The sequence below is a fragment of the Lissotriton vulgaris genome, chromosome 8 (assembly GCF_964263255.1).
Source record: "Lissotriton vulgaris chromosome 8, aLisVul1.2, whole genome shotgun sequence".
Lineage (NCBI taxonomy): Eukaryota > Metazoa > Chordata > Amphibia > Caudata > Salamandridae > Lissotriton > Lissotriton vulgaris.
The window spans coordinates 227,118,607-227,145,597 of NC_141696.1; the positions used below are offsets into that span (position 1 = coordinate 227,118,607).

Sequence of the window (26,991 nt, forward strand, 5' to 3'; positions counted from 1 at the left end):
CGGGTTTACTAGTAACCTGAATTTTCTTCATAGGAATCCATTGTCTGCTTTTCTATGAAATTATTTAAGTCTACTTTTGAATATTCTTTAAAAATCATACGAAATACTGAAACAAAATTACTTGCCTGTTTTAAGTTGAGACCAGAGTGCTGGACCCAGGAGCCCAGTACTGGATTATCAAAGTAACAAGATTGTACTTTACCTGCATCTGAATTTTCTCCCAATGGATCACATTGCCAGATTTCTGTTGAAAAGATTCCAAGTCTGAACTTTTAAAATAGCTTTATATTCCTGAAAAATCACCGCAATACCTAAAACGTTTTTACTAAACTGTTTTCAGCTTAGACCCCAGGACTGAATCTAGGAGCCAGTCCTGGAACTACCAAAGTAATCTACAAAGTAATCAACTGTGTTTCTATAAGAAAATCCATTGAGCTCAATGCTAAATTGTGTGTAGAATTTTGTTGCCTACTGCAACCCCTGTACCTATTGTGTTTACAAAGTTTATTGTCTTTCTGCAAAGTACTCATCTGAGATCTCTCGTATTGATAACAGTATGTTTTGATACCTGTTGGTTCTAGAAATAAAACTACTATATCTTTGATAATGGAACAATTGGCCTGGAGTTCAATCTTTGAGTGTTTGAAACCTTTTGCTGACTGAGTGTGTACAACAAATGCTTTACACTGTGCTCTGGTATTGCCTTACTGCTCGACCAAGCTACCACTTTAGGGAGTAAGGTCACACCTGGCTTTAACCTCTGTTATACCTCTGGGGTTTGTGGACTCTATACACATTGTACCTTATTCTGGTCCAGTGTATATAGAACCACTTTCTCACAGAAGTCTTTGTAATTGTCCAGGAGTATGTCTGCAAGACGTTCCATGGAAAGTATTCTTCACAGTCGGGCATGCAACAGTGATATCGCCGGAGTGTCGGCCTTCTTCCATGCCGCCGCTATGGTAAGGTTGGCCACTCCCAGACATGTACACATAATAGTCTTGTCAGCTTTGGTTTTGGTGGTCTGAAATTGGATCTCTAATCCCAAGTAGAGCAAAGTCTATGGAGGTCGGGAGTGGGTAGCCCAACATGTCCTTGATATGTGAGAGGATCTCGTCCCAGAATGGCCCGATCTTTGGGCACTCCCACCATACATGCCTGAAGTCCACATCCCCACTAGCAGAGATCTGAAGTGCCAGGGAAAATTCGTCAGAGCTTTGTGGGATAGAGGTATTAGTTATGTAGTGTTTTGTAGTGAGCTTCTCGAAGAGCCATGGATTTGGAATGTCCCTCCAGATATGAGCCCATTCCGTCTCGGAGATATCCCTATCTAAAACTTACTCCCAAAAAGTCATATATCGCGCCCGCGGAGCATGCAATGTGTGCAGCAGCATGCCATAGAGAGCCGAAATAGTGCCTTTCATGAAACCCGCCCTATAGATCACCAATTTTTCCATGTCTGTAAGATCTCTAATGGCCGCCTCTCGAATGTGAGGTGTTGTGACCCAATGTTTAAGCTGGAGATAGTGGTAGTGTTCATTCTGGAGAATCGCAAATTCCTTTTTAGGTCTGGCATCTTTTCTATTTCGCAGAAATAGAAAACAGGGGTGAGGCCTTATGTCGCTGATCCAGTTCTTTCCCCAAAGGCTCTCTTCAGGCAGCTGATTGGCTCTCAAGGAGGATTTCCAACAGTTCATGTGCAGCCCAATCATGTGACCTGCTCTCATGCACGAGCCTTCAAAGCCTCAGCCATTTGCTTCCCAGGCCGTGACTCGCATCAAAGGCAGCCCAGCCCAGCTTCTCCCAGCAGGCAGCCCACTCCCCTCGCTCTTGCCTCACTTCTCCTCCTCCTCCTCACTCTCCATCTGTTGCAGTAGGCAGCCCACCCCCTCCCTCTCCATATGGTAGGTCGAGTTGCAGGCAGCCAACCCCCTCCCTCTACATCCTGCCTAAAACCACATTTATTTCCCCACAGGCTTCCCCCTGCCAGCAGCATTTGCCACATCAAAGGCTTGGCTGCCCCGCCGTCACTTATTCACGGCTGCAGGCCGGGCCTTGTTGTATTTGGGGGTCGATTAAGTCCGTCTTACAGAGAAAAAAAAGCATATGATACGGAGGTAAGGGATTCGGGAATAAATCATTAGGGCATGACTAGACTCCAGACTGTGCTCTTTTTCCTTTTTACCTACACTTTCTTCGAATCTGTGTAGCCAATCATCTGCTTTTTGCTAGAAGAGAAAAAAAACAACTATTCTGACACAGATCACCAGAAAAGCAAGAGGGGTTTTATTGAAGATTTTCGGTTCCAAATGTTAACCTACTCGCTGTGACCTGCAAAGGCGACAACAGGCAATAAACACTGGACTCTGTGCGCGCTGCTAACACCGTAAAGTAAATATTCATCCCTACTAAGCAGTAACTGCTGCTCCTGGCAGTTTGCTTTTCATTTAATTTGATAATGTGTTCAGCAAATGAAGTGGTGCGGGCTGCAGTGTTTTACCAACACAAAGGCATATTTCCAATCATTGTTAAACGGGGGCGGCTCAAGGCAGAGCTTCAACCCCCGACTAGCGCCGTGTGCGATAGGAAGAGTAGGCGCTATCAATCGTTATTGTCTGTCTCGCGCGCTGTAATTGCATTCGATAGTCCACTGATTCTGATGTCTGCGCTAATGTTGGGAACAGCGGAGAGACAGATGCTCGGGACTGATCATATGCATCCAGTGGGCACTTGGATAAGTTGGCAGCGAGGCTCCGGGTTTGATGATAAATTGTCTCACTGGTCTCTCGGCCTCTCCTACTCGCTCCTCAGTGATTGCTCTTCCTTTCCGCCCCTCTCCCGCTTCTGTAGTTTCCTTTGGCTCTCACTTCCTCACCGTTAACACTTCCTTCCCTGCCTCCCAGACCTCCTGGCATTGCTATTTCCTCCCTAGTTTCTCCTCTTTCACTCTAGTCCATTTGCAGTGCTTTCTTTGCATGTCTGACTCATTCTCTCCTCTGGCATTTGCCTTCCACTTGTCTCTCCTTCCTCTGCGTTTGTCCATTTCGCCAAGTCTTCCCTCTCTTTCATCTCTCCCTTAGACACCTCCTTCATTGCTCTCGGTGTCTCTTTGTCTCTGTCCTGCTCCTCTGTCTGTGCTCTCACTCTCTTCTTTCCTCTACTTCGCGTACTCTCTTCTGCCTCTCCTTCCTTCTAGCTCTGTATATTCTTCTCGTACTGATGTCCACCCATCTCTCGCCGTCTTTGTCTCTTCCTGCCTCTTTTAATTGTGCCTGCTCCGGTGCTTCTCATCCGTGTGTCTCGCATATTTCACCAGAGTCTCTCTGTCTTCTACAATATTCTCTGTCAATGTCTCCCCACTCTCCCCAGATTGCGCTCTGCCTTGATAGATCCATGGCTATGGCCCCCTCCCTGTCCTTTTGCCCCTCTCTAACTCTGTCCACCGTTCTCCGCAGTGTCTTCCTTTCTCTCGCCCCCTCCTGCTACTTCTGTATTTGTGTCTCTCACTTTCTCATCTGATATTGTCACCTTCTCTCTCTCTCTCCGTCTACCCTGGTACCTCTCTTCCACTTGAATCTCCCCTCCCCCTTCTTTGCTCTCTTTCTAGACTGTTGTCTCATCTGCTGCTTCACTTCTAACGCTCCCTCCCACCAATGTGCTTCGGTTACACTATTCTTCCCACCCACTCCACAGGCCCCTTTCTTTCTCTTTGTATTCTGCTCTGGCGGCCTCTTCTCCCCCTCCGCATTGCCACATCTGTCTATCCCACTTGTTACTTCTCCTTCCGCTCTCTCTCCTGCACCCTCAGTATCGTTTTCTTTGTTTTTCCCACTCTGACCAGGTGCCTCTTGTCCATCTGCTGTCTCCTGTGCATTGGTCCCCCCTCCCCCTCCCCTGCCCCTGTCACTTCTCCCCATATCTATCTGACACTCTCTAAAATTGGGCTTCATAAGTATATTTTGGGCCGCACCAAAATCCGCTTGTTTTTTAAATTTGCAAAGCTCATTACTTAATAGAGTGTTCCTCTATAAACGCTTAACACATGCACTCACAAACTCACTCACAAACACATGCACTCACAAACACACGCACTCACATACAGGGTAGCACTTTGATGTCCCACTTGTTTGACAACTTCTTTGGAAGAGACTGATGATTATGCATAATGAAGATGTGGTGTCATGGCAGAGCTAAATATACAAACAATATACGGGCAACCTCCTCATAAGGAGTAAATCAGCAAAGCTTCTCCCATTTAACAACGGAGCACTACATTCTCACAGAAAGAGCTGGTCTTGTGGTCTTTCTGAAACTCTAAAGGTGGTTGTAAACCCGCAGGCTTTGCTTGAGCCCAGAATCACAGGCTGTTGAGTCGACGCCAAGATTATTCAGTCCTTGCTCTTCAGTCTATCAGGTTTAAAAAGGCTCGGCACCGCAGGAAGCTGCCTCTTGTGCATTTCTGAGTTATTTTGCTGACCCACGGGTTCTCCAGTGATCCACCTCCTCCTCCTCGGGAAGCAGAACAGGCAGATTTAGGCAGCCATCCTATTGGCCTCAGTGGGACGTGCAGGCGATGAAATCCATTTATTGGTTCATATAGCTACTAATAGTATCTTCAAAAGGGGTTTTGTGGGAACATATTTCTTTTTTATTCTGCATATTGTAGTGTTTGTATTCCCTTGCCCTCTTCAGATCTCAAAGAGAAAGCAGAGTGTTTTTTCCCCCGAGAAAAATAAAAAGGTTTAAACCAAGAAAAAAGATGGAGTTGTCAACATTTTTTGCAATAGAAAAAGAAAGAATGCTCTGTTCGCCCTCACTCTATCTATCTATCTATCTATCTATCGCCCTCACTCTATCTGTCTATCGCCCTCACTCTATCTGTCTATCGCCCTCACTCTATCTGTCTATCGCCCTCACTCTATCTGTCTATCGCCCTCACTCTATCTGTCTATCGCCCTCACTCTATCTGTCTATCGCCCTCACTCTATCTGTCTATCGCCCTCACTCTATCTGTCTGTCTATCGCCCTCACTCTATCGCCCTCACTCTATCGATCTATCGCCCTCACTCTATCGCCCTCACTCTATCGATCTATCGCCCTCACTCTATCTATCGTCCTCCCTCTATCTATCGTCCTCCCTCTATTTATCTATCGCACCACCACAGCATCACTCAGGGGCACCACAACATCACTATGCGCTACCACAGCATCACTGAACACCACAACATCACTCGGCGCCACCACAGCATCAATCTGTGCAACCATTCAACAACTGGTTCAAATATGTTCTCTCAATGTTTCAAGCTTTATTACAAATGTCACAAAAAGATGTTAATATTTAACTTCTGTTAGATTTTCATCACAATAAAATACACTGAACATAATCTTCACAAAAGTTATTTAGAAAAGTTTAAGCTATTGCCATTATAAATTACAATAACTTTTATTTAAGTATTAAATATTTAAAAAAAAATAGTTATTTGTATTATCAATATATCTAAGTCACGTAAATACAACACATATTGCATTACAAATGCTATAGGTGTCACATTTGCGAAAGTTATAACTATTGGCCTTGTAAATGACAAAGCTATTAATTTTGCTATTTTCAAAACCAACACATAAATAAAAAATGTGTCATTTACAATACCAATAGCTCAAACTTTCCTAATGCGAGACCTATTGCATTGCAAATGCTTGTTACATCTATCAAATGTCAGGACCTCACCATTATGGAACATGCCAAATAGTTTAAGGCAACCCCCCTCTTTCCAAATCAAAGGCCCCCCTCCTGTATGGCTGGAGGAAATGCCGGGTTAAAATGAATGGATGTGTGAGGGGAAGGGAAAGAGGTCCAACCCTCCCTGCATGTAATTATTTCCCAGATAGTCAGGGTCGTGCGGTTGGGGGTGCTAATATATGCATTAGGGGGATGATCCACCCATGGGCTTCCAAAGAGCATCCCATATATACAGGATCCACTACAGAACGATCCATATGGAGCCAGTGCTTGTCTGATTCACTTGCCGACCACTCTACTGTCACCCGCAACTGAGTGGCCTGATAGTATAGAGTGAAGTCAGGCAATCCCAAACCGCCCTTTTCCCGTGGACGTCGAAGCACATGATAATGCAAGCATGCCCTCCCCCTTGCCAAATGAATTTAAGTGATCAAAGTGCGGAGGCTCGGCAATAAAGGTCGCTCGAGCTCAATAGGCAGCGCTTGGAACAAATATAAAAAATTTAGGTAGGACCGCCATTTTAATTGCATTAATTCTCCTAAGCCAAGAAATGTGAAGTGGTGACCACCGTTTGAAATCCTGCAGTAGATGTCAGCAGGGGGGGTAGTTCGCTCTGTATAGGTCACCCAGGTTGGCCGTGAGTTGTACTCCCAGATAAAGTGTTTAGCCCATTGAAAGGACTTTTGGGTTTTCAAACGAAGCACCTCAGAGGGAAGGTAAGGTTAAGTATAGAGGGCTTGTGAAGTTTATCTTCAACCCCACCACCTGATCAAAATGGTGTAGTTCTTCCTGCACCGCCTGCAGCGAAGTAACCGGGTCCCTAAGCGTGAGCAGGATGTCATTGGCAAATAGAGGCCTTGTGCTCAAAAGCACTAAAGGGAATGCCTCAAATCTCCTCATTGGATCGGATCCTGACACCAACGGTTCGATACTGAGGGCGAACAAGAGGGGCTATAGAGAACACCCCTGAGGGGTGCCTCTGCTCAGGGCAAAGGGGGAGGAGGGGAAACAGTTTACCAGCACTCGAAGTGGGGAGGTGATAATTGACCTTCACCATATTAAGGAAGGTATCTCCAAACCTCTGCATAGGTAAAAAGAGGAAAGCCCAATTCACTCAATCGAAGGCTTTCTCCGCATCTAAGCCCACTAAAACTGCAGGGATTTTAAACCTAGAAGCCTTCTCAAACAGATGTACGGTGCGTCTTATGTTATCATGTGTTTGCCTGCCTTTTATAAATCCAGATTGGTCGGGATGAATTAGCTCCGGCATCAGATTCTCAAGATGCGCTGCTAAGATTGCGGAATAAAGTTTTGCGGCTAAATTAAGCAGCGCAATGGGCCTGTAAGAGCCGCAAAGCTGTTGGTCTTTACCCGGCTTGCTGATTACCGAAATCGCGGCTTCCGCCATAGAACCCGAGACTCGGGCGTCTGAGGCAATGGCCTGAAATAAAGCTATGAGATGGGGAAGGAGCTCTGCGGAAAAACACCTGTAAAAATGGGCCGTAAAGCCTTCGGGCCCAGGAGCTTTATGCAGTTTGAGTCTGGAAATAGCCTCCCGAACCCCCTCCTGAGTTATGGGAGAGTCCAGCGCTTCAGCCGACATGCGAGATAGGTGCGGAAAGGTGAGGTTATCTAAAAAAGTTTGTTGCCGTGTCTGGAATAGTGCCTTGGTAAAGCTGACCATCAAAATCCCCAAAAATGTTTGCTTTGGCGAAGTCTGAGTGTGTGATTTACCCCCGGTGATCCAGAATCCCCCCCAATGAAATCCCTTTACCTTTGTACCCTAAGTTGGCGCGCCAGATGAGAGCCCACCTTATTTCCCTGTGTGAATGAGGACTGGCGAATCTTAAGCAGTGTGAATTCCGCCCGATTGGTATATATGGACCTAAGTTTACCCCTGAGTGCTGTGAGTTGTCTCTGGAGGGCTCGGGTTGGAGTGGCTTTGTGTGCTTGTTCCGCCGTCTCCAGTTCTTTCTCAAGAGCCACCCTTTCCCTTGTCCTCTGCTTGTTTAGTATTGAATTAAGTTGGATGCATTTCCCTCGCAAGACTTCCTTAAAAGCATCCCAGGTGTTCTGCGGAGAAGTGTCCCGTGGGTCGTTGTGCGCAAAGAAGTCAACAATGGCCACCCTTATGTCCTTCCTTGCATCCTGATTCCGAGTGAGAGCTTGAGGGAAATACCACCGGGAAGGCCCTGGAGAGGCCCCGCTCCAGTGAAGGCCCAGGGTGATCAGGCTATGCTCTGAGACAGCTATCGGGAGTATCTGGGCAGCCTGTACTGCCCCCAAGAGGGAGTGGCTAATAAAAATGTAGTCGATTCTAGAGTACGTCCGATGCACATGGGAGAAAGGTGTATAGTCCTTAGTAGTAGGGTGCACGAAACGCCAGGCATCGTTTAGCCCCAGGTCAGTAATTTGCAGTTGAACTTTGCTAGAAAAGGAACAAGTGGCTGTCCTACTAGTACTTGTGCTATCGAAGGACCCCAGCCAGGTGAGATTAAAGTCCCCCATGAGCACTATGGGACCTTCAGCAAACCCCCTATTTGATCCAGAGCACAGGAAGGGAAGACAGAATGCCCTGAGTTAGGAGCGTATAGTGAGACAAAGGTGCATAACTTGCCCCTCAATCGACCCCTGACCATCAACAGTCTCCCCTCCCTGTCTGTTTTGGTAGCCTCAGGTTGAAAGTTCGTTGTGTTATGGAAAAGCAAAGCAACCCTGTTGTGTTTAGTGGCGGCGTAGGAAGTGTATACCAACGGGTAACCTCTGTGGCGCAGCCTGGTGACCTCCGCCCTCTTAAGATGCGTCTCCTGTAATGCTACAACCTCAAATTTGCGGTCATTTAGGTACTTCCACATTTTCTGGGGTGAGTTCAAGCCCTTGACATTCCGGGAAGCTACATTAACCATCGCAAAGGACATCCACACCCCCCTCACCACACGATCCCACTAGCCACAACCCCACAGACCGAATCACTGTAGACAGTCCACAATGCAATCTTCCCCAACCGCTCCACCCGCTCACCCCCAACACATCCAGGAAGCTATAAACCTAACCGTCGAAAAGAGCAAATAACAACATCCAACAGACACCACCGGGAACCCTCCTCCTTCCAGAACACTCCCATCATCCCCCCCCTCCCTCCCTCCCCACCACCACCACCTCACAAACCAAAGGCCGACGTACCAAGAGGTCCTCGGCTCGAGCATCCTCCCAATGCAAAAGGAGGAATAATGGGTAGCACGGGCGAGACCCGCAACCCCCGATAGCTGAGCTATGAAATACTAGGGAACATCATATTGGCGAGCAAACGAGAAAATAAAAACCTCAGAGTCCATGGCGATCAAGTCCGGCCTCTTCTATTACCTTTGAGACCTCCTCCTCCGAAACGCCCATCCATGGAGCACCGACACCAGTCTCTACTTGGAGAGTCCAATGACCACATGACAAGCACACGTGAAGATATGAACTCCCCTATGGGGAAGAAGCATCAACGGTTTCTCGATACTGTGTGCCAAGGGTTGGGACTACCCCTGGGTGGTACTGCCTCTGCTGATGTCCCCGGGCTTGGAGACTCTTCTGGTACCCGAAGCCCCAGGACACTTAGACCCTCTGAAAGTTCGGATATGTGGTGTCTTGTTTCCATGTTCAAAGATGAGACCAAAGGGAAAGGACCACCGATAACAAATGTTATCTCCTTGCAGCTTGGTGGTAATCTGTCGCAGCGCTTTCCAGCGGATCAGGGTCGAGGCGGCCAGGTCTTGGAAGACGGAGCAACCATGGCCCTGAAAGAACACCTCAGACTCCCTTCATTGGCTTATCCTAGAAGCAAGTCAACAGATATCCAAGGAAGGGTTATTCTATAAAGAACAGCGTTGGATCCATAGATTATCTTCTGCCCGGATTGGTGTAAACGAAGATATACCTTGGGCCAGCCTTTAAAGAAAAGTATTGAATCCCTTCAGCTCTAATCAACACTCCCTTTGATGCCCCCAAGAGGAACGTATTACCTAACGTACATTCAGCCATAATGATAACAACCTAATGAACCAATAAGCTCAAGATGACCGAAACATTACTTCCCTCGACCCACTAAACTATGTATAATATAATCTCTATGTGGCAATATTTACTCGAATGTCCCACCACCAAGTGTAATTTTCCACTGATTGATTAGGGAAACGCTGGCGCCTAACACCAACTAGCGTAAGTGGTTATGTTGGCTCAGGATAAAATTGGGTTTATTTACCGGATTTTTAGTCCAGATTCCAATCTAAATAATATATTTAGTTTTGAGCTTATCCTCTACTAAATTTTCATGAATACAACACATCTAGCGATACGACATCTGTATGAGAATATCCATCGCATTAGACACTACAAAATGGCCCCCGTTGTGGTTATCCAATTAGAGCCATGACTTACACTCCATAAAACCGGAACTTGCCCCTCCCACTTCCTCCACCCGGTTCCAGCGGCGAGGGGTAGGTGCATACAGCGAAGCCCAGGCATTACCAAGTAAGTGAGTGAACTATAGCTCGATATTGAACATGTTGTATTCCCTTACTTAGGGTAATACTCAGCGCGTAATTCCGCGATAGTCTTAGCGGCTCCCCTTTACCTCCAATACACTCCTAAGCCTTAACATAATGGCTCTCCCGTGTAAAATACCATGCGACTACAATATTGACAACCCTTAATCAGCGGGACTACGCTAACCTCCCTTCAGACCCCAATGCCAGTAGACAAAGGTTAACCCGGTCAAAACGCTATAATCCAGCAGCGTTTGAAATCCGTTAAAATACTCTGCTGTATGCGGACACTTTTTCTACTGTGAGTGTGTCATCCTAAGACGACCGGAACCCGTATAACTTACACAGTAGCAGGGAGCCAAACCCTCTATTATAATCTACCGCTAACAATTAAATTGGTTCCACGCTAACATGTAATAAATTACCGAGTTAAAACATGGTAACTCCTTTACCATTTACAGTCATTATTCATATCGTTGAGAATAAGCTTACAGGCTCGCAAGCTTTTTGACTTAACAACAAGCACACATTCATACCGGCACCTTGCCGTGGGCAGTAAGCCAACTCTTAAACCCACCATAGATTACCAAACTTTGTTTCTATAACAAGCATGCCCTTATTTCGGGACCATAGAAAGGATATTCGATAACCAGCAAGCCTATAAGGGTGCTAAAAAAGGTCCATACTGTCCGTGGCTCTCTACCATAACCTGACAACTCTGGATATTTTTAGTATAACAGGAACTGAGTGTAAGTGTAGAGCCATAATCCTGTTTTTCCAACACTTGGGTATATGGACACACTAGATTTTAGTAATGCCCTAAAGACACAGCATTTACATTAGATTACAATTACCAATAAGTCAATTTGTATATATACAGGTCACAAGGCACTAAGATTTTTCCTTTACTTAGCTTTGTGGTCGAAGAACTCCCTACAGCTTTACCCGCTGGACACTGTCGTTGTCTGATTGTTTTTAACTTTAGGTGAGTCTTTGAATGGCTGCGAGTTACGAATACTGAATTGTTGTTCCAATTTTATTCTAATGTTTTTATATATCCGCACATGCCACTCTCACCGAATCTTCACACGTGAGAGGGTTTGATACACTTGTGCAATGGTGTTGTAACACGCGTGACTCGCACTGGCATGCGAAATGCACAAGTACTACAGTCACTGATGCACCAATTACCAAACTGTTTGTGATATGCTCTTCTTCCTTCAACAGGTACTGACAATCACAACTAGAAGAAGGGTAGTATAATATTGGTTTTCCCTTCACCCACTAATGTGGTAGCCATATGAGCATACAGACACCACATTCTAGGGTATCAGCGTAGACCGTCTCACAACATTAGATACTTGTTAATAGTCAACTAGGTCCTGAAGAATCGCTAGTCAAATTTCACAGTAGTGAGAAACATGTTGACCGGACTATAAAAACTTCTAGATGTTAGCTGGAAACATTATTTTCCACCGCTCTCCTCTAGAATAATCGCTTTTTAACTAAAGCAGTGGCCCTTCTGAATAAAGGATTCCCGGTACCACTAGCTTTATTTTAATTTACCACATCACGTCTACCCTTTAGTTCTGGCCCCACACCCACACTTCATCCATACGGCTGTTGGAAAAAGATCTCCGCCAAAGAGCCCCTCTATGAGGTGTTGCCCGTTGGGTATTGCACCGCCGACCCAACGAGGAGCAGGCCCAAATGATGAAGCATTACACCTGAAAGGGTCTGTGAGTGCATTAAATCCAACAAAATGGATTCCCAGGGCTACCGTCTGGTTACCCTGCCATAAATCATCTGCATCATAGACTGTATCATTTTCTTTCCTTCCTTAGGAACAACACGACAATTTTTGTTTAACCAAAGGGAAAGGACCACTGATAACAAATGTTATCTTCTTGCAGCTTGGCGGTAATCTGTCGCAGCGCTTTCCGGCAGGTCAGGGTCGAGGCGGCCAGGTCTTGGAAGACGGAGCAACCATGGCCCTGAAAGGACACATTCTTTTTCCTGGCGGCAGAGAGGATGGCTTCTTCACTTTGAAGGAGTGGAGCTTGACCAAAACATCCAGTGGGTGTTTGCGGCTCCCTGCCTGTAGCATGCCTACACGATGGACCCTGTCCAGTTTGATTTTGAGTTGTTGAGGGGTGAGAAGTTCGGCAAAGAGGGCTATTACAAATGCCTCAAGATCAGGCCCCTCTGCCCCGTCCTCCAGATTTCGGATCCGAATATTCTCCCTCTGGGTTCTGTTCTCCAAGTCTTCTGCTTTAAGCATAACTTGCATAACTTGCTGAAGACTGGGCTTGAAGGATCTGTTGTTTGTCTTGCATTTTAGCATGAGCCACCGCCAAATCTTGAGTTTGCCCCTCCACCTCCAGAATTCGGGTTCCCACTGCGTCCACATCCTGCCGGAGAGTTGAGTTTTTCGGTAAGATCGGCTTTCAGTTGGTCCACAGAGGATCTATGGTCCTGTTTAAACTTTCGGCATAGCTCAACCTTGAAATCGAGGAGGGTAGCGACCAAGTCTTCTTGTGTAAGCGCCATCTCTGGCAGGTGAGTGGCGTCCACTAAGGTGGGTGTCTTCTCAGAGGCCTTAAAATACCAGGAGACTATTGGTGTTTTTCTTGGGAAGCATACGTTCCCCTCCTCAGAAATGTGCACGTCGCAGTGATTTCCACTAACTAATGTCTCTTACAGATATATCGTTACACAAGTAGTAACTTGTGCTTTAGTTGTTTTTTAGTTCTAGAACCAAGTCAAGCCTGGTACATGCAAGTGTAATGCTACTTTGCAAGAATAATGCAGTTAAATACAGTTTGAGTGCAGTTGAATGGTTACAGGCAAGTCACTTGTACGTAAACAGTTTGAATTACTTTTCTGCTAATAAGATCACCTTGTAAGTTACTTTTTAGGTCACTTTTATTTTTTTTATTTTATAACAAATTACAATCTGTACATTTGCACCAATAATTGACAGTATTCATAGTATTTATAATCATTCCACATAGGTATACATTTTAAATTCTTCCTATACAGTCTTGTGCTACTTAAGTTATATATCAGGTCACCTTTTAAGTGACTTTTTCTACTCCGTTTGATATGCCTAGATATCACACTGCTCCATTTCCTACATTAAGGCTGAGTAAATTAGTTTTTGTAAGTGTACAGTTTCTTAATGTTTCATGCTAGTTTCCAACTTCACACTTGAAACATTTTTCACAGAAAGGCAGTCAATGCAATCCTATGGGAGGAAATGAAGTTAACGGTTTAGAGGCAAGTACTAAGATGTGGGAGTTGGTTTTCTGAAATTAGAACAAGGGTTCCCCAGGGTCAAGGATGCATTCTCAAAGCATCCTCAGCGGCACTAGGATGGCCGCGTGCCGAGTGCTGAGGCCCAATGATATCCATTGAGTGGATAGGGGCCCTATGGTTGGTGGCTGCTCACAATCAGGCCACAAGGTTGTGGGAGCAAAGCTCCTGGACTTAAGCTCAGTGCAAAGGGGGATCCGAGTTAGCACACAAAGTGCACCCACAGTGGCAGCACCTGCCAGGTGCAGGGTGCTGTTTTGGAGTTTGGAGCCTTGTTATTTTCAATGGGGATTCTCTGGTTTGAATAAACACTGCAGGCTTGGCACTAAGATCTTCTGGAGGTGACCACCGGTTGGAGAGGTAGGTTCGGATGTAATGCGATGCCGGGACACAATCGGGTGAGTCACCCAAGGCCTTGGGGTGTTGGGTGCAGGGTTGTCTTTTGGCGTCTGGTTTTCCTTACTGACTCCGGTCGCAGTCGGGCTGATCCTCTAGAAAGGGGCTGTAGATGTCGGGAGACTTGAGGCAGGTCTGGGATCACCAGATCCCTAGTCAGGATTGCTGTGGAGACCTTCTCATGGTGTTGGGCCTCTTGGGTGGTGGGCGTCGGGTGAGGAGTGGTGCAGACTCACGGATTTGGCCAGAGCTATTGTCTGTTGGTGAGGAAATCTGGTGCTCGCTGGAGACAAAGTCTGGTTGGGGAAGAAAGGACAGGTCCTCCGAGTTCTGGGGGGGCTGCTGTCTGCAGGACACCAGGATTTCACTGGAGCAAGTCGAGGTTGGGCCAGGCCGGTAGGGCTGGGGCCAAGTCAATTGGTGTCCTCCTCTTCCTCCTTTGAACACAGCTCTTCGTCCTTCTATCTTCTTGTCTGAGGAGGCAAGGTTCAGGGTTGCCATAAATACTAAATTAAGGGGTGTTCCAGATAGGTTGGGACCAATGGATCCCTTCCTTGGGGTGGGTACACCGCCTATTATGGCACACCCCAGTGTGAGGGGGCATAAGCCTCACTCTGGTTGGCTATGTCCCCCCATCTTCAAGATGTCGGGGACTGAGAATTGTGCCTCGCCTCCCCCACCTGAGGCAAGGGGTTGGTAAGGGTGGGCAAACCTCTCGTCCTATCTTGGTTTTCCTCTCGATTCTACCTCTCAGAGGGGGAGTCCGAACCGGTGGGGTCCAGTTACTGGGAGCAGCAAAGGGCTGGGTCAGCTTACAAAGGTGGCAAGCCTTTGAAGCTTCCCTTTTGTGGACCCTCCCACTCTTGGGGAGGAGGCTTGACACCCCGACCCAGGATGTTCTTTGTTTCAGGACCCAGAGAGTGACTGGCTCTCGACCTAAGGGTCCAGAAACATGTCTGGCGGTGGCAGCTGGACAATAGTTGGGTCGTTTTACAGGGGGTATCTAAAAATGCCCTCTGTTTGCATTTTTCATTAAATCCCACACTGGCTTCAGCGTGGGTTTAATGTGCTTAGAAGTTTGATATCAAACTTCCCAGTTTTTAGTAAAGCCATTATGGTGCTGTGGAGTTCGTAACTACAAACTCCCATACATATACTCTTTATGGCATTACTGCAAGTACAATATCACACAATGGGCTTATATACTGGAGTGGCTCATGCATCTGTACACTCACCAGTGGCCTAGTAATCCCAGCTAGAGGTGGTGCTGCCCTATTCCATAGACTGTTGGTTGTAAGCATGGAACACAGGGATGTGTGCCATGTCGACTTAACTTTGTTCTGCACCAAAACACTCAGCTGGGTGTGTGTGTCAGTAGCCACTGACACACACTGTCCCCTAACGTGACTGCCCCTTTTAGGTGCTCCCTCCCTTGGGGAGATGGGAACATCCCTATTCCTATTTGTCCTAGCTCTCCAAACCAAGATTTAGTATTCTAAAGAGAAGGGTTCACCTCAGCCCCTAGGGGTATGCCAAGCCAAGGTGGACACTCCTACTCTGCTCACTCATTTTCCCACCTGTCCTGCCGCCAACAAGTGGGGCTAGGGCAGGGGGGTGGGCATCTCCACTGGTTGGAGCAGCCCAAATCAGCATAACACAAGGTGAGAACCCTTGAGGTTCACTTCTAAGTGCTACTGTTCCTGCAAGGGGGAGATGTGAAGCACCTCCACTCAGGGCAGGCCTTGTTTCTGACCTCCGAGAGCACACAGGCTCTCACCCTTTGAGGTCAGAATCCTGTCTGTTGCTGGCTGGCAGTGATCAGTCAGCCAATGCACTATAAGCTGGTGGTTATTCAGAGGGCTTCTCTAAGATGCCATATGAGTTCATTTTATAATAAATCCAACACTGGCTTAAGTGTGGGTTAATTTTGTTGAGAAGTTTGATACCAAACGTCGGTCTTCAGGAAAGTCATCATGGAAATGTGGAGTTCAAGTAGACAACCTCTCAGCCCATAAACTCAAAATGGCTTAACTGCACTTAGTGTCCAAGAAGGGACTCCGACACGTAGGGACATATGGCTAATGCAGCTATGCCCTCATCTATGGTATAGTACACACTGCTGTGGGGCTCTAATGCCTGTCAGAGGGATAACTTACCTATGCCACAGGCAGTGGTGTTCAGGTGTGGCACCCAGGAATGTGTGCCATGTTGACTCCTTTAGCTTAGCTACACCACAACATACAGCCTGCAATGGCAGTATGCACATGTTCGTTGTGGGGCCCCTTACGGTGGCACAATACATGCTGCAGCCCTAAGGGACCCTCTCTGGTCACAATGCCCTTGGTACCTACCACCAGTGCCGTTTACAAATAACTTGTATCTGGGCCAGAGATGTGCCAATTGTGAGACATGGTACAGGTTTTGGTAACAAACACAGGTATTAGGGTCTGATTAGAAGGGTCCCAGCTCACATGCAGGCATGTTAGCATAAGATATAGGGGAAAAAAGTTAGCGGGTAACCATGCAAAAAGGGGCACTTTACTATGCTTTGCATGTAATAAATATTCAATATTTTGTTTAATAGAGACCTAGAACTGAAACCTCCTGACTTTTTTACCTTTTGTAATGCAAACGTATCAGATAGTGTGCTTATTTGAGTGCTGGTAAACTGGTTTTGAATAGCAGTGGTATAATGTGTGTGGTTATATTTTCTCTGCACAAAGCAAACTATATTACTTGGCTAGCCAGCAATGTTTCTACCTAAACAGTGTTGGCTACATATGCATACTTGCACCATAATTATAAACACAATTAATGTTGTCACAATTCCTCTGGGGATCTGCTGCACACTGTCTAATCTACTGAAAGTTCAATCATTGCCAATTTCTATTTAATATGAGTCAAACTGTCTCAGATTTCAAAATTCCAAAGCTTCTCATCCAGGTATCTACAGCAATCATTGCTAATTTCTATTTAATATGAGTCAAACTGTAGCAGATTTCAAAATTCCAAAGCTTCTCATCCAGGTATCTACAGCAATCATTGCTAATTTCTATTTAATATGAGTCAAACTGTAGCAGATTTCAAAATTCCAAAGCTTCTCATCCAGGTATCTACAGCAATCGTTATACAGTGATGCTCTGAATCTGTTTTGAGTATTTGCTTGTGCTATTTGTAACCAATCGACTGAAGAGTAGATTTTTTGGAACGGCAGAGAATCACAGATGAGTCATTGCACTCACAAGTGCGAGTCTGACTGCTTTGCTATTTGGTGGCTATTCTGCCCATGAAACGTTGGAACTTGGCAGCCTGTCACACATCTTCTAAATAAATTCAGTCATAAAACTTAGGACTCTTGAAACTTTAGAATTAGGCTATTTAAATTGTCAAAGGAACCTGCGAAAACCAGGAGACTAACAACTCCAAGGTGTTGGCCGACAAAATGAAGACTAGTTAAAGTATTTACAACACCATTAATGATTATAGTTGAGATGTTTTTATTATTAACCATAGCTTATACTATTGTATCTTACGCTTTACTGGTTGAACATTTAACTGCATTGGCAACATAGATGGAGGCAGGTGTTGAAGTTGTTTACCTGATCATCATTGATGCTGGCTCATTTTGAATAAAGTACTTATTACGGTAGCCACCCATAACTGCTAGTCTCACATTTGAGACAATACACTGAAATCAATAGTACTTGAGGTTGGACAAGTCCTTAAGGAAGAACCCGAGTAATAGAGCTTTGGAGGGTTATACCCTGACTGATACTACTTGAATAGTGAGAATTTTCCTTTTGCGAGTATTTCTTATTTGCTATGTCCTCCTTACCTGATAATGCTATGGCCTTTGTAAGATTGAATTAAATGTTATAATTTGCCAAATATCTTGAAAAATTTCAGATTGTAAATGTATGTTTGAATTAACTTTTTTCCCCTAGTTTATAGCACTACATTATGGATTGGCCAACTGGACAGAAAGATAGCTCAGCAGGATGTTACTGGCCTTTTAGAAGAGTTTGGACCCATTGAATCTATCCAGGTATGAACAATTATTTTTTGGAAAATATTACACAACCTTGAATGTTTGATTCTAGAGGGTAAATTAGCTGTCATGTGACTATTGCCTTTGTAATTTAGATATGAAATAGTTTGATACTTTGCTTATGTCAAATACTTAGCAGAACATTCCCATTTAGTGGGCGCGGCTTAGAACTCGAAGGTGATGGCGGTGTGAGCATGTATCTCTGCCTCCAAGGAACGCCGTTCAACCCATTTTGACCATACGTAGCAAGGTTCAGAAGAAACAACTCCCAGGGCAGATGTAGGAGGACGCAATTTCACCAATGTGAACCTCTACCTTGACTGGAGACAGAGACTGGGAGCCGTATGAGAGCCGACCCGAAGCCGAGACAGCAGCGGAGCCTGGACTCAACGTAGAGAGACCTTATCTGTGGAAGAGCCAGGTCTTGAGCCACTTTCTGAAGGTGTACAGAGTAGGGGAGCATCTGATGTTGACTGGGAGCTAGTTCCAGGCCTTTGCTGTGACGTAGGAGAAGGCTCTTCCGCCTGCTTTGGTTTTACGGATGCGTGGGGTCTCTGCCAGGGCGAGCTCGGCGGAGCGGTGATTCCTTTTGGGTACGTGGAAGGGATACTCTCTCATTGAGGTTTTTGGGTCCGATGTTGTAGAGTGATTGGTAGGTGTGGGTGAGTAGCTTGAAGGTTACTCTCTTCTCAACGGGGAGCCAGTGGCGGTCTTGTAGGTGCTGTCTCATGTGCTCGTGTCGTGGGGTTCCGAGGATGAGTCTGGCAGCGGTGTTTTGGATGGTTTGGAGCATATGTAGCCGGGTTCGGTTGATTCCGGCATAGAGGGCATTCTCCAAGTCCAATCTGCTGGTTACGAGTGCGTGGGTGACGGTCCTTCTGCATTTGGAAGGGATCAACTTGTAGGTCTTGCGGAGGATGCAGAGGGAGTTGAAGCAGGTGGAGGCGACAGTGTTGATCTGGCTTGTCATGGTGAGGAAGGAGTCTAGGATGATGCTGAGCTTCTGGGCGTGGTCTGTTGGAGAAGGTGGGTGTTCGAGGCATATGAGGTGCAGATCCTACATTTAGCAATAGATTGCCACCTGGTGTTGGGCTCGGATGATTGCAGGTTGTCTTCTTCTTGGAAGAAGTCTTTTGTAGTCACGAGATAGGTGACTCCTCCCTTGGACAATACTGCGCATGGTCATCGACTCCATCCTCAGAGTGTTTTTTTCCGCCACTGGGTTCGGATGAAAGTTTTCCGCTCCGGCTAGAAAGACCTTTTCTGCTTTTTCGAAGCGAGAAACTTCAAACAATTTTCTTTCAACATCGAATAGACTTTCGACATCACCAGCTACATTCCGGAGCGTCGACGCGGGCCGTTGGGCCCATCGGCGCCGTGCGGCCTACGCCTCATGGACAGAACTCCATTCAAGAGCTGCCCGGTATGTCGAGCAAAATTCCCTCATAGCGACCATTACGAGGTTTGCAACCTCTGTCTCTCGCCAGAACACGACGAGTCCACCTGCACAGCCTGTGCCTCCTTCCGATCGAAGACCATTCGGGATCGGAGGGCCCGTCAACACGAAATGAGGAGATCAGCACCAGCACCGGAGGCCATCTTTGAAGAGGAGATCGTCGAAGAAGACTTCTCCGAGGACGTATATCCAATCGAAGATACCTCCAAGGACGAGGCTGCATTCGGAAGGGATCCACTTGTAGGTCTTGCGGAGGATGCAGAGGGAGTTGAAGCAGGTGGAGGCGACGGTGTTGATCTGGCTTGTCATGGTGAGGGAGGAGTCTAGGATGATGCTGAGCTTCTGGGCGTGGTCTGTTGGAGAAGGTGGGTGTTTGAGGCATATGAGGTGCAGATCCTACATTTAGCAATAGATTGCCACCTGGTGTTGGGCTCGGATGATTGCAGGTTGTTGTCTTCTTGGAAGAAGTCTTTTGTAGTCACGAGATAGGTGACTCCTCCCTTGGACAATACTGCGCATGGTCATCGACTCCATCCTCAGATTGTTTTTTTCCGCCACTGGGTTCGGATGAAAGTTTTCCGCTCCGGCTAGAAAGACCTTTTCTGCTTTTTGGAAGCGAGAAACTTCAAACAAAGTTCTTTCAACATCGAATAGACTTTCGACATCACCAGCTACATTCCGGAGCGTCGACGCGGGCCGTTGGGCCCATCGGCGCCGTGCGGCCTACGCCTCATGGACAGAACTCCATTCAAGAGCTGCCCGGTATGTCGAGCAAAATTCCCTCATAGCGACCATCACGAGGTTTGCAACCTCTGTCTCTCGCCACAACACGACGAGTCCACCTGCACAGCCTGTGCCTCCTTCCGATCGAAGACCATTCGGGATCGGAGGGCCCGTCGACACGAAATGAGGAGATCAGCACCAGCACCGGAGGCCATCTTTGAAGAGGAGATCGTCGAAGATGACTTCTCCGAGGACGAATATCCAATCGAAGATATCTCCAAGGACGAGGCTGCACTCGGCGCAGAGGAGGACTCGCCTGATCTCCAGATAATATCGGGGCAGAGGATTCGGACGATTCGATCCCATCTCGACAACCTGTGAATACATCTGCCCCTGCACGACGGACATTACCCAAACAGAAGGCAACGGTCAGCACTCCGCCCATGGGGCCCAGTCGAGACCGACATTTACCCTCTAACGCCCCGCCTTCGGGCCCGGCTCCGAGGAAAGAGAATACGCCTTCCGGTGCCTCGGCACCGAAGAAACACCATGTGCCAGTTACACCTCCTCCATTGGCACCAAAACTTCCTTCGACACCGAAGGACTCGTTGGCACCGAAGATAAGACACCCTTCGGCGCCCAAAGACAAGGACACTTCGGCACCCGTACCATCGGTGCCGAAGCCAAAACCTGTACCTAACCCGAACGCTTCGACTCCGAAACCTTCCGGTTCAAAAAACAAAAGGGAAGCCAGTTTCCGGCCCCGGAGGCCCAGCAAAACCTGTCTCCGTGCCGAAACCTCTAATATCGGTACCAAAGACCCCAGATAAGGCTAAACAACCTTTGGCACCGAAAACATTGCCAAAAGACTGAGCTACTCCTCCTAAGGCAAAAAGCACTAAACAACCTCTATCGGCTCCGAAAAAATCGACGCCGAAGAAGATTATAGAAGAGGAAGAACTGTTTAGACCAGATCCTAGACAGAAAAAGGTCTATATTATTCCAAAAAAATTGACATGTGGAAGCAATCCCTTATAAAAAGAGACCAGCAGACACACCACTTACACCTGTGGTTCCTGCCAAAAAGGACTGTGCAACCTCTCCAATGCACCCTTCCTCTCCTTCACCTACTTCCTCTCCTGTTACTCCATATGTGGAACCTATAACTTCTCATATTCACTCTCCTGCATCATCACACCACACTGATGAGTATGATTTGGGTGGGGGGGATGATGTTAAAGAGCCACATACATATCCTTTAGATGAGGATGTTAACACAGAATACCCTAAGGATGATGATGCATATAATTTTGCACCAAATAATGCACCAGACATTCCTGATCCTCAGTACTACCCAACAAAACCTTCCCCTATAGAGGACAGCAATGGTTTTAATCATTTATTAAACAGAGCTGCACTTTACCATGGGTTTCCTATGCACTCTGATGCCATTGAGGAGGACTTCTTGTTAGACACTTTCGAACAGTCACAAAGGTCTACCCAAATATTACCAAAGATTAAGGGAGTCATTAAACATGCTCCAGAGATCCAGTAAGGTGTAGGGTGTTACATCCTAGAATAGAGAAAGTATAGGCCAGCACCAGCTGATCCAGTATACATTAAGGGTCATCTGCCATTAGACTCAAATGCACGCAAAAGGACCAATTGTGCAAACTTCTGGGGACACACCCCCGCCTGACAAAGAGTCCAAAATTATTGATGCGTCAGGGAAACTAATTGCTGCACAAGCAACAAACAAATGGCGCATAGCAAACACAGGCTTTACTCTCACGCTACAACAGGGCTCATTACGTTCAACTAGAAAAGTTAATGGAACACCTACCAGATCAACACAAGGATCTGGCAGCAGGACTTTTACAAGAAGGCAAATTAATTTCTAATGCCTCAATTAAATGTGCACTAGATGTAGCTGACACAGCATCCAGAGCAGTGAACACTAGTGTTGTTCTCGGGCGTCACGCATGGTTACGCCTCTCTGGTTTTAAACCAGAGGTACAAACTACCATCCTAAACCAGCCCTTTAATCAGAACCAATTGTTCGGGCCGGAGGTAGATAATACATTAGAAAAGATGAAAAAGGACACAGACACCGCTAAGTCCATGGGTGCGTTACAATCCACCCAAAGTAGAGGTTCTTTTTGCCGCTCCTCATATAGAGGAGGCTCCAAGCAGACCGGCGCAGACAACATCTTTTAAAACACACACGCAGACCTTCTCTAATAAAGGATAATTTAGAGGAGGATACAGAGGCAATAACAACAAGGGAAGAGGTAGTAACAACAACCGCTCCTCTTCCACTGCTAAACAGTGACTTTCCTCTGCCTCCCCTACAGCATTCCAATCCTGTGGGGGGCAGACTTTCACAGTTCCTACCTGTGAGAAGTTGGCCTGATATATGATGCTCACTAATTCTAGGGATCACCTTGTATCAGTCCAAACAACCCTTATGGTGATTGGTTGTAAGTCAACCTTATAGACCAGCTATCCTAATGGTAGCATGGACAAAGCAGTCTTAGGCTAAACTCTTTTGGCATGTGAAGCCAGCTGTTTTACCACATATAACCCCTTGAATACCAAATGAAAGGACACCACACAGGTAGTTATGAAAATAAACAAGATATTTATTAACTAACAAACACCTCTGAACTCTTTGAGATCAGAGGGCTAAGCACATGACAAGACTCTTAAGAAAAATACGTTAAGTTGCACGAGTTACAATGTTGCCCTAGGGGCGCAACAAACCACATACTAAACAAGTGGTATAAGGAAGCCGATAGAAGGAATGGAGTTGTCCAGAGGCTGTAGGATCGCTGGGACTACACTACCCTAACTTTAGGTAAGTAATAGGAGGCCCACGGAACGCGTGTGCAGTGTGAGAACTCACATGGACAGTACAGTTCAAGAAAAAGGTGAGCACTGACAATCCTGACTAGTTAGGACTAAAATGACTGTGAAACTGGACACTAGGAGAGTCAATCTACCCTTGAGCACCGAAATGCTCTTGTAACCTCACCCACGGGCTGCGGGTGCATAGGTGCGAAGTCGTGTCGGTTTTCTGCGTTGAAGTCTATGGAGCCTGAAAGAAAAGATGCTGCAGGCGACCAGGAGGAATATGTCCGGTGTGATCCAAGGGTGGATCAGGAATGCTGAAGACCTGAAAGCAGAGGGGACAATGTTCAAAGTCACTAGCCAGTGACTGAAGTGGAACCAGGAAGGAACCAGATGCTGTTGTCGCGACCAGGTGAAGAGTGGACGATTGACTCTGCAGCTACGTGGAATAGGAGGTTTCTTCAATGACCAGGATAGAGGCACGAGCTGTCCCACGCAGGCTCTCGCTGTCGGCGGTGTTGGTTCCGGATTCGGCGTCAACAGGCCTTGGCAAAGGCAACCCACGCGGTGAGTGGAAAAGGCGTCTGGTGCGGACCAGGAGGGTCCGGGGTGCTTCTCCTTTGCAGGGAAGTAAGGGCCAGTCGGGAGGAACCAGACCCGCGGTGTTGATGTCGTGGATCGTCTTCTAGGAGGCCACTAGCTAGCCGGCAAGTGACCAGACAACACGTCGAGCAGCAAACAGGCAGAAAGGCCCCACGCAGATCTTGTGGATGCTGGAGGGCTGGTCTTCGGTGCAGGAGCTGCTCGGGGCTGGGGCTTCTCAATCCCCAAAGCACTTCGTCGAGGTTACCTCCGAAGTCGTGCTGGAAGCGAAGTGCAGTTTCTCAAAGATGGCCGGTCCCACGTGTCTCGTCGCACCCACGGATCTCAGCTGTGCTGCAGATGTGAGTTGAGGTCGGAGAGGTCTGGGAATCCGGGTCTCGTCGGGCTCTGAAGTCTGGATCCTCGAGGGAAGACGACAAAGTGAAGCCGCTGGACGCTTGATGGTGCCTTCTTGTGCAGGGTGGACACTCCTTGCCCACAAGGGAGATTTCTTCAGTCTTCTGTAGCAGAAAGTCGAAGTCCAGAGTTTCTTCTTGTAGAGTTTCAAGTCAGGATTAATCTGATTTGGAATGGGACCAGCTCCTACCTTTATCCTTCTAAAGGGGGCTGCACTATCACTAGGTCCCTCCCATGGGTGGGACCAGGAAGGGGGGTGGTTACACCCCCTATCCTTTGTCCGGTCTCGCGCCAGAGCTGGGGCTGGAGTGCCCCAGCAACTGGTTTGAGCCAGTGTATGCACAGGGCACCTTGTGTGCCCCAGGTGTGAGAAGTTGGCCTGATATATAATGTTCACTATTCTAGTGAGCTCTTTTTGTATCAGTCCAAACAACCCTTTTTGATGATTGGTTGTAAGTCAACCTTATAGACCAGCTATCCTAGTAGCATGGATACGAGCAGTCTTCGGGCTAAACTCTAGAAGGCGTGTTAAGCCAGCTGTTATACCATCACATATACCCCTTGAACACCAAGTGAAAGGACACCACACAAGTGTTATGAAAATAAACAGTGTATTTATTTAGATCACAACAGCCCTGTACTCTTTATGAGGACAGGGTGCTAAGCACACAACAAAACTCTTACGAAAATACTTTAAGTTGCACAATTTACACAAATGCCCGAGGGGCACGAAAAACCATATTCTATGAAAGTGGAATGTGAAATTACTAGCAGGTAAGTACTGGACTAATAGGCTTTGGAATCGCTAGGACTACGTTTCTGAACCTTCAGATTACTAGTAGGAGGCCTAGGGGACTCGGGTGCAGAGTGTGCACTCTCACGCGGGATGCGGGACAAAGTCTATGGAGGCTAGTAAAAGCAAAAGTTAGTGTTCTCGGGCGAACCCGACTAGGTAGGTTGAAAACGAAAGTGGATCTGGACCCTTGGATAGTGAGGCTATGCTGGGGCACCGAAATGCCGAAGTTACCTAGCCCAGGGGCTGCAGCTCCATAGGTCTGAAAAGACGTCGGGAATCCTCGTTGACGAACCAGGAGCCTGAAGAAAGAAGTTGCTGGCAGGCGACCAGTGAAGATTGTTCGAGTGATCCAAGCCTGGATCGAAGATGGATGACGCCTGAAAGCAGAGGGGACCAAGTTCTTAATCACTAGCCAGTGATTGTGTGGGCACCAGGATGGCACCGGGCGAAGTCACCTCGACCAGGTGAGTGGGCGACGCTGGGCTCTGCAGTCTCACGGACCAGGAGGCGTTGTCGGCGACCAGGATGGAGGTGCGAGCTGTCCCACGATGGTTGATGCTGTCGACGTCGCTGGACCCAGGATTGGGGCAACAAGTCTTGGCAAATTCAAGCCCACGCGGTGGACCTAAAATGGCGTCTGGAGTGGACCAGGAGGGTCCGGGGGTGCTCCTCTTTTGGAAGGGAGCAAGGGCCAGTCTGGAGCAACCAGACCAGCAGTGTTGTCGTCGTTGATCGTCGGGAAGGCCACAAGCCAGCGGGCTAGTAGCCAGACAACGCGGTGAGCAGCCAAAAAGCAGAAGGGCCCCACGCAGATCGTGGAGATGCTGGGGGGCTGGACTTCAGTGCTGGAGCTGCTCAGGGTCGGGGCTTCTCGGACCCCAAAGCACTCACCAGAGGATCCCTCGGCGGTCGTGCTGGATAGAAGTCGTGCAGTTCTGATGATGGCCGGTCCCTCGAGGTCTCGTCGCACCTACGGTTCTCAGCTTAGCTGGAGAGGTAGGTAGAGGTCAGAGGTGCCAGGGAAGCCGGGTCTCGTCGAGCTGGTCAGTCGGATTCCGGAGGAAGGACGTGCAGCAAACCGCAGAGTTCTTAGATGGTGCCTGCGGGTGCAGGGTGACTACTCCTTAGCCACGAGGGAGAAATCTTGAGAAGAAGTCGAGAGTTCCTTTCGTAGAAAGTAGTTTCTTGATTCAAAGATGATCTAATTTGGAAGGGTCCCCGCTCCTGCCTTTATCCTAAAGAAAGGGGTGGGTACGCGACTAGGTCCTGCCCTAGGGGTGGGACCAGGAAGGGGGTGGTTACACCCCTCTCCCATGCCGGACTTTCCCCAGGCCAGGGACTGGTGTGTCCCTGGAACTGGTTCTAGCCGTCAGATGCATAGTGAGCACCGGGGTGCCACTTGCAGTCACCTTCCTGTAAAGCCCTGCCTACCCAGGATACACAAAACCCTGTCTGGGATGGTGCTAGCACCGCCCCTGACAGGAAACCCTTTGTCCAAGCTCCCCTCGCTGGAAGGACTCCCAGCTGCAGGGGGTCAGACTCGTGTCTGTGGTGGCAGCATCCATTTTGTGATGCTGAGGCTTGAGTTAACTTTAACCGGGGTTCACAGTTACATACATGTCGTGTCCCTCTAGAAGGGTGGAATGCTAACCTCGTCGCCAGAATTGGCGAGGGGTTAGTATTCCAATTCGTATGACACCTTACTCGACATGTTTTGATAAAGCAATACCAAAGATAGCATTTAACCGCGAGGATTATAATGCACTTAAGAGTATATGGTATGCGTTACCATGGAACAGCTATTAGGACTTGGTTCCGCAAGCTGCAAACGGGCTCAGCTCATGCCAGAGCACCATTTCACACGATTCCAAGCACTCTGCCTTCAGGATTGTTAAGGCCTGCCATAGGAGTGACTGATAGGAATCTGTGGGTCCATTTTAGGGTTAGATATAGGTATACTATATCTAAAGCAAAGGGTGATTACACCACCTTGCCCCAGCTGTCGTGCAGCCAGTTGTGTCAGATTCAGATGGCCATCCAGGGGTGGCATAATACATGCTTCAGCCCCTGGTAGGCCCTGGGTACACCTATGCCCTGAGTTACAGGGTCTGATAAGGTGGCCCAGTACCAATTGGATAA

At 47.4% G+C, this 26,991-nt stretch overlaps 1 protein-coding gene across 1 annotated transcript in view; it reads left to right on the forward strand.

Annotated features, from left to right (window-relative positions):
- The window catches only part of SCAF4 (SR-related CTD associated factor 4), a 915,362-nt gene that overhangs the window by 415,795 nt on the left and 472,576 nt on the right, over positions 1-26,991 (forward strand). Inside the window, exon 16 of the mRNA XM_086934003.1 lies at positions 17,925-18,025. Within this exon, the coding sequence (XP_086790129.1) occupies positions 17,925-18,025 (101 nt within the window). The remainder of the gene's footprint in view (positions 1-17,924; positions 18,026-26,991) is intronic.